Source organism: Octopus sinensis, linkage group LG30 (assembly GCF_006345805.1).
Source record: "Octopus sinensis linkage group LG30, ASM634580v1, whole genome shotgun sequence".
Lineage (NCBI taxonomy): Eukaryota > Metazoa > Mollusca > Cephalopoda > Octopoda > Octopodidae > Octopus > Octopus sinensis.
The window spans coordinates 14156865-14165742 of NC_043026.1; the positions used below are offsets into that span (position 1 = coordinate 14156865).

An 8878-nucleotide genomic window follows, 5' to 3' on the forward strand; every position below is an offset into this window, starting at 1 on the left:
ATTCCAATATTGTTTATAGCATCTGTATTTTCGTTTATTTTTTTCTTTTGTCTATTGCAGATATAATGTTATTCCAATTGTAATGGGTGCCCATCCTCACGACTATCGTGAAGTAGCACCCGAGAATTCGTACATCCACTACGAGGATTTCAAATCCCCAAAAGAATTGGCAGATTATCTGCATAAACTTGATAAAAATGATACTCTTTACAATGAGTATTTCAAATGGAAAGGAACAGGAGAATTTATTGATACCAAATTTTGGTGTCGTGTTTGTGCGATGCTACACGCTGCCGATTATTACAAGCCGTCATGGTATGAAAACGTATGGGAATGGTGGGCAGGAAAGGGTAAGTGTATTGGAAAGAACCGGTGGACATAAAACATAGGATATTGTGATATAATGTCCATGATGTAGTCATTGAGCGGGATAAAATATATTGAGAGAGAAAGAGAGAGAGAGATACAGAGAGAGATTAAGAGGAGGCAGGAAAGTTATGGAAGAGATAAAAGAACTTGAAAACTGCAAATTCTTACGAAAATAAGAAAACCCTTTAAAATTATTTAAAATTTTCGGCAAAGTTTTGTCATGATTAAATTTAATGTTCCCTTCTTGGGTAATCTTTCCTTTCGGACTGTTTTTACTTCTACAACCGCATTTAAACAAACATATTGAACAGTGTTTATTTTTCTTTTCGTGAATTCGTTTTCCATCGTTACATGATTTATTTCTTTATGTGTGTCACGTTACAGAGTTGTGCTTATATAAATACTAGACTACCCGTGGGTCACCGGGAACTCAGTGTTACAGCAACGGAGTTTTGTTTCGTGAGTTTTTTTTCTTTTCCAAGTTATTTCGCATGCTTTCAACGAATGACATTGAAACCACGCGCAAACGACTCCTTTCCCCCAGAAAAGGAAAGATTTGGCATCTATTTTCGCATGCTGTGCTACCATGTAACAGGTATATCGGTCTTGTATCACATATTGATGTTGCGTGGTAACGGGACGTGCTAAAAATAGCAGCCAAATCTGTATGTATGTATGTTTGTATGTGAGTATTTACGTATGTGTGTAGACGTGTCTGCATGTATGTATATGTTTAGTATATGTAAACTTATGTTTATGTGCTGATACGTGTGTCTGTTCAAGTTGCATGTATGACTGTTACTCTGTTGAATATTGTATGTATATATATATTCCCTGTAAATAAAACAAATCGTATTTTTTTCGTCGTCAAATCACTGTCTAATCGAAAGGTTAGGGTCTCTTTTCTTTCAGGATGAAGTTAAATTCGGAGCATTTTCACATTATGCACCGTTTTGGATATTTAAACCCCAAACCCTGAATATCTCAATAACTACTGCTCCAAGTTACGCGAAACTTGTTTAATTCGGTTCCTATTAACATTTGAGGGTAAACTTTATTCATATCTACATCTGAATGTTACCTACATCTGAACAGCTTATAATACATTAAAAGTCAGTTTCAGTCTTGCTTGCTTGCTTGCAATGTTACCCATCCAACTTGACATATAATGGGAAATACACAAACTCCCATTGGTGTCATTAACAAGCAAATCGGCAAAACAATCAACATCAGTCACCACTATCGCCTCAACATTTTTGTTCAATGCACAAGGCATCAGCCCTTCCACTAATGCCCAGAAATGGAAGATCCAATTTATTGAGGACTGGGTTAATGACCATCCACACGATATCCCTTTTTTCATCCTCACAGAGACCCATTTCAATAACCTCCACTCGGAAGCTGAAGTGAAGAATTTTACTGCCATCCGTGCAGATCATGTCGGCAGAAGAAAGGGTGGGACCGCCATTTTCGTGTACAATGCTTTTTCGGCTGAAGCAATGGCTACAGTGAAGCAGCTTCTGTGTTTAGGAAAACCAACAATTTAATAGTGTTTGGGCTCTATAGGCCACCCCTAACTCCTTTTCTACGCTTCAAGGTATGATTCAACAGCATTAGGTGTTTGTTTTATCCATCAGTGTCATGCTGGCAACATATTAATGAGGGGGATTTCAACCTTCGCAGGGTTGACTGGTCCACAAAGAGCTTGAAACCAGGTTTTTCCACCTCAACCCCTGATAAGGACGCAATCGAATTGACTTTTGATTTCATGCCCGTGTTTTTCCTGGCCCAACTTGTTTGTGTACCAACAAGGTCTCACAAAAACACCTTGGACCTGGTGTTCAGTAACCACACAGACAAAATCATCAATATTGCAGTGGAAAAAACACCACCACTTTCAGACCATGACATGGTTCTCTGCGATCTGAGATTCTACCACCAAAAGATCAAATCTTTCCAGTCCATCAATTTGACACTATGGCACTTAATCTGGTGTACAGTACTCTTGGTTTTGCAGTTCACATGTGGGTTTGTAGAACATACTGCACAATTATTTTGACTAGTGATTCTTTCAAATGGATATGATCTACATAATACAGATTTGATAGTCCAACCTGTCTTTTCTACAACTTTGATCTTAAGGCAAGGATTTTCTTGAATGCCTTACTTAATTCGTTTTTAGGTGTGGCGTCAACAAACATTACACTGTGAAATTTCTTGTTATCATACGAAGTATTGTTTTTATTTCTTTTGTTGGTGTCCCTCTCTAACCTATAGTTTGCGGTATAGGTTGCGTTCGAATCTTGTTTTCGCTCCTTTGTATACGCTGATTCTATCGTATTTCGTGTATCCGGAGCGTTGCATTCGGAATATGTAGTGCGGGATATGTTCTTGTCCGTTTTGTGGTTGGCATAGTGGGGATACATTCCTCATTACTCTAAGTCTGCCAAGAGAATGTTGATTTTGGTAGAATTTGACATCACTGAGTCACTACGGACTACCAGTGGATTACCCTTAGGTTTACAAAAGTGTGATTGGGGTAAACCGGGATTAACAGTTCCGTTAATCATAGTATTTTCTATCCACAGCTCAGTATCTAGGACAGGGAATCTATTACTGGGGTGTTTAGAGGGGTAGTCTACCGTAACCTTTATACTGCTGTGGATAGAGTCAGCTATGTGTTGTATAGCTGTCATCATATGTTCTTCATTTAGTAGAGAGTCTATATCTGTGTCTGTATTACTATTACATTTTACGACAAGGTTAATATCGTCAACATATCGAAAGTACATAGCTAAGTGGATGTTACGGGTCGCTAGGCACTGTTTAAAATGTCTGTCACACCACGCCATGAACAGGTTAGCAACATCACCGGCGATCCCTACTCCAATAGCACCGCCTTTCGTCTGTTTATACAGTTTATTGTTAAACTTAAAACCATGGGTTTTAAGAGTAGCTCTAAGGCTGACACCGATAGCGTGTGCGACAGTAGTTCTGATGTCGTGTGCATCTGAAGGTGGGTAGTCTGGCTTCGTCCAGTCATGCCAGCGTTCACTGTGGGTCTTTTTGTATGCAGAGGTAATGATAGGTGGTCTACCTCGTTTGTTACGGGTGGGACAAGCATATAGAAGAATATTGCGTGACAGATAATCGTCGGTACAAGTCAAGGCCATGAAGAGCCCTAGTTCATATACGTCCACATTTTTAAATAGCATATTACTCTCACAAATTATCTCTATACATTTTTCGATAGCAAAGTCTACATCGATGGAAGTATATAGTGATACCACATCCATTCTACCTGCGATGTGGTCACTGAGGTCACACGTGTTTTTGCAATCGCGGATCTTGCTAAGGAGGTCTTCAGTACTATCACATACATCTGCAGATAACTCTATTTAAGGGTCGTAGGAACTGTGAGAAAATACGATATTTTGTGGTTGTTAGCATTGTTGGCACCACAAAGAAGTCGGGTAGGTAGCCCAAGTACATGGTCCATGTGGCTCTTATGATCTTTTCGAAGGCCATAAAGGGGTGGGATTTCATTGTTGGTGGTTACGAAATTGTTTGCTGAACGTTTCTCCGACTGGAGAATGATACTCCACATCTCCATGAGTGCATTAAGGACTTTATATATATATATATATATATATATATATATATATATAGTATTAATATTATATATATTTATATATATAGTATAAGATATATATAATATATAGTATAATATATATATATATATATATATATATTATAGCAATTAAGGACAACCACTTAATAAGGAAAACTTAACAAGAAATTGTCAGGTAGATAGCTAAAAACCTCATAAGAGAAAAAATTTCGAAAAATTATTTCTTATTGAACATATTTTTATATATAGAGGGCATTATACATACATGCAGGAGGCATTTACATACACGCCATACGCTAAGAGGGACAATCAGTCATTTCTACCAAAAATGGTAGAAATGACTGATTGTCCCTCTTAGCGTATGGCGTGTATGTAGAATGCCTCCTGGCATGTATGTATAATGCCCTCTATATATAATATATATATATATATATATATATATATATATATATATATAATATATATTTAAATAATAAAATATAATAATCTTATGTATTGGCTTAAGTTTTTCATTGTTTGATTTGCCTAATAGTGGTTTTGTCTCAAATTTATAAATATATATAATTCTCCTATCTATATATTATATATATATATATATATATATATATATAATAATATATATAGATATATATATATATATATATATATATAATATATATATATATATATAATAATATATATATATATATATATTATATTATATATATTAGCGCAGAGTGGCTGTGTGGTAAGTAGCTTCTAACCAACCACATGGTTCCGGGTTCAGTCCCACTCCGTGGCATCTTGGGCAAGTGTCTTCTGCTATAGCCCCGGGCCGACCAATGCCTTGTGAGTGTATTTGATAGCCGGAAACTGAAAGAAGCCCGTCGTATATATGTATATATATATATGTGTCTGTGTGTGTGTGTGTGTTTGTCCCCCTAGCATTGCTTGACAACCGATGCTGGTGTGTTTATGTCCCCGTTACTTAGCGGTTCGGCAAAAGAGACCGATAGAATAAGTACTGGGCTTACAAAAGAATAGGTCCCGGGGTCGAGTTGCTCGATTAAAGGCGGTGCTCCAGCATGGCCACAGTAAAATGACTGAAACAAGTAAAAGAGTAAAGAGTATAGGTTTATGGTCAAGCCTGTAGCAGCGATGACCTCCAGCGTCCTTAGCTCCGAGTCATATCCCTGCTTGCTGCTCTTGGGGTGGAGATGGTTGTCTGTAAGTGAAAGCCTCGTGAATGAAAGTGGTTGTTTCAGTGCATCACCCTCTCCATCCTCCGAGGCAACACCTTTTCCATTTTGTCTGCTGGGCCAAGGGAGGTGGATTGCGACAACTTTACCACAGCTTTCATGAAAGAGCTTATATTTCTATATCATGTAATAGTTAATATATATATATATATATATATATATATATATATATATATATATATATATATTATATGTAAACATAGTAAATAGGATAATAAAATAAAAATATTATTACCAGTGACCTAGCACAAAAGGACGAATTAGTCATTAGACTATACGTTATTCATATATAAATACATTAAAAGGCTTCCAATAAAGAACGAGAGCTAGATACACAAAAGGGATAAATTCATGAAATGGAATGAAAATCAAAAACGTTGACCATCTCAGCTAATCCTGTACTGCAGTTTCATCCTTATTTTAGCAAATGAATAGAATTTATCTGCCAGGGCCAGAATCGTCAGCAGGAACCCTTTGTAATCCGAGCTGTACATACCAAATTCATAGTGGTTATGGCAGCGAACTCGCAGTCGTAGGATCGTGGTTTCTATTCCCAGACCGGGCGTTGTGAGTTTTTATTAAGCGAAAATACCCAAAGCTCCACGACGGTCCGGCAGGGGGTGGTGGCGATCCCTGGTGTACTCGTTCGCCACAACTTTCTCTCACTTTTCTTCTGTTGGCCTGCTCGCTTAGCTAGCGGGGTGGCGTCATTTGAGGGTTTAAAACAATGCGAAGCGCATGTGACCAGCGATGTGTAGCAAACATCTGATAGCCTGGATCGGTCACGGAAGAAGATCACGGTGATATATATATATATATATATGTATATATAGGATATAAATATAATATATATATATATATTTATATATATATATATATTAAATAGATGAGTGTATTTTACCTTGTTAACAATTAACACGGATAAATGAATGAATAGTTATCAGGGCAGCAAAAATCTCACAAGTAAGATGTTGTAACCCTTGTTTATAAAGGTTGAAACTTCGTGTTTACGTTGAATATTTGAATAATAGGAATAAAAATGGAGTTAACGCAGGTTTAAACAAGTATTTTTTCTTTAAGTAAAGATGTTGAAAGAAAAAATACTTGTTTAAACTGCGTTAACTCCATTTTATTCCTATATCTATATATATATTATATATATATATATATATATAATATATTAATATTATATATATATAGATATATAAATATATATGCTATTATTTTTTTATTTATTTTATTATTGACCTATTTATTTATCTAGTTTCAGCGCACAAGCTGTGGCAAATCCTCTTTTCTCTTCCTCTCCCCCTACAACCTCATTATATATTCCTCTATTGCTCCACCTCTTTTGTTACTTCTAAGGGTCTCTACTCTCATACAAATAATATTTTCGGATTTGCCTTAATTTTTCTCTAATTCACATTAACTTGAAACGAATTAATTATTTAACTACTTATTAATCACATGACTACTTTGTAGTTCATATTTCGCATAATTAAATAGTTTAGGTATCGAATGAAAACTCAAGGTGCATAAATAAATAGATTTGTCTTAAAGGTGATTTCATTTTATTCTAGAAATAACAGCTAATTGCTCTCAAATTTGTGTTTTTCCTTCAAAATTAAAGGACATTTTAGGATGCTATTATAAGACATTTTCCCATATGTTAGACCAACTTCATGTTAGGAACAGACGTAAAGGAACTTGAAAATTACCTTGGTTTTCATATAAACGGAAATATATTTAAGAAATATAAAAGAAATTAAAATATACGTACCGTGACCTCATGCCAGAAACAGCGATATGTTTCTTTATTACCCACAAGGCTCTAAACATAGAGGGGACAAACAAGGACAGAAAACGGATTAAGTCGATTATATCGACCCCAGTACGTAACTGGTACTTAATTTATCGACCCCGGAAGGATCAAAGGCAAAGTCGACCTCGGCGGAATTTGAACCCAGAACGTAACGGCAGACGAATACCGCTACGCTTTTCGCCCGGCGTGCTAACGTTTCTGCCAGCTCGACGCTTTGCAAGAAACAGCAGTAAAGTGCCTACAGTTTTATGTTCTTTTATATATAAACATTGAAGGGTGGAGGCACATGGCCTAGTGGTTAGAGCAGCGGACTCACGGTCGAGGGTTCGCGGGTTCGAATATCACACCAGGCGACGTGTGTGTTTATAAGCGAAACACCTACGCTCCGGCAGAAGGTAATGGCGAAACTTCTGCTGACACTTTCGCCACAACTTTCTCTCACTCTTTTCTCCTGCATCTTGCAGCTCACCTGCGATGGCGTCCCGTCCAGGTGGGGAACCTATACGCCAAGAAACTGTGAAACCGGCCCTTATGAGCCAAGCGTGGCTCGAGAAGGAATAAACAACAACAAAACATTGAAGGACACTTTATGAAGCATCTATAAACAATATTGATCAATAGGTGACCTCAAAACTTATAAATAAGGGCTAAAGAAAATTATTTCTAAGCCAATATGCTGATAACAGACTTTTAAATCGTCAATTTCCACATATTATTTACTCGGGGTACTTATATGTACACATGGGGTACTTGTATGTACTTATGATTTTTGCTCCGGCTTTTTTCCATGGGCGCATGTAAGTATTTTATTTATATCTTTTCCTATTTTCTACTGAAGAGGAAAAAATCTATTATGAGATTAATTCCGAAATTGATTCAATATAGAAATAACGAACTTTAAAAAAAAATTCTATTGGCTGGTCATCCTCGATTTCAGCTCTATGTGTTTTCTGTAGCGAGTAAATAATATGTGGAAATTGACGATTTAAAAGTCTGATTATCAGCATATTGGCATAGAAATAATTTTCATTAGCCCTTATTTATAAGTTGTTTATAATTTTAACCTTAACGGTTTTTTAATAATAGCTGCCACATTTGTGATGGAATTTTTATTCTGTAAAAAGCTTCTCCTATATTATTATATATACTATATATATACATATATATCTATATAAAATATATATATATATATATATATATATATATATATATATATATATATATAATATATATATATATATATAATATATATATATATATATATTTTGTGTGTGTGTTTGTGCCCCCACCATCGCTTGACACAGATGTTGGTGTGTTTACGTCCCTGTAACTTAGCGGTTTGGCAAAACAGGGCCAATAGAACAAGTACTAGACTTACAAAGAATAAATCCTGGGGTCGAATTGTTCGACTAAAGGTCGTGCTCCAGCATGGCCCCAGTCAATGACTGAAACAAGTAAAATAATAAAAGAATAACAGGCCAGTGTTGTTTGGAACTGACAAGAAAATTATGTATCGCCATGGAGGTCAGCTGTTCTAATTATGTGAATATCTCTTTGAAAATCAAAGAGAAAGAAGATTACTACGGATAACTTCTTCGGAACTTCCAGCTTCTACAGGCGGATTACAAATTTACATTTATACCAATAATGGAAGCACTCCGTCGGTTACGACGACGAGGGTTCCGGTTGATCCTAATCAACAGAACAGCCTCCTCGTGAAATTAACGTGTAAGTGGCTGAGCACTGCACAGACACGTGTACTCTTAACGTAGTTCTCGGGATATTCAGCGTGACACAGAGAGTGACAAGGCCGGCCCT

At 36.3% G+C, this 8878-nt stretch overlaps 1 protein-coding gene across 1 annotated transcript in view; it reads left to right on the plus strand.

The window, feature by feature from the left end:
• Positions 1–625, plus strand: part of LOC118768515 (glycoprotein 3-alpha-L-fucosyltransferase A-like) — an 8656-nt gene extending 8031 nt beyond the window's left edge. The window contains exon 2 of the mRNA XM_036515171.1: positions 61–625. Coding sequence (XP_036371064.1) covers positions 61–382 — 322 coding nt within the window. The 3' untranslated portion in view covers positions 383–625. The remainder of the gene's footprint in view (positions 1–60) is intronic.
• The last annotated feature ends 8253 nt before the right edge of the window (positions 626–8878 follow it).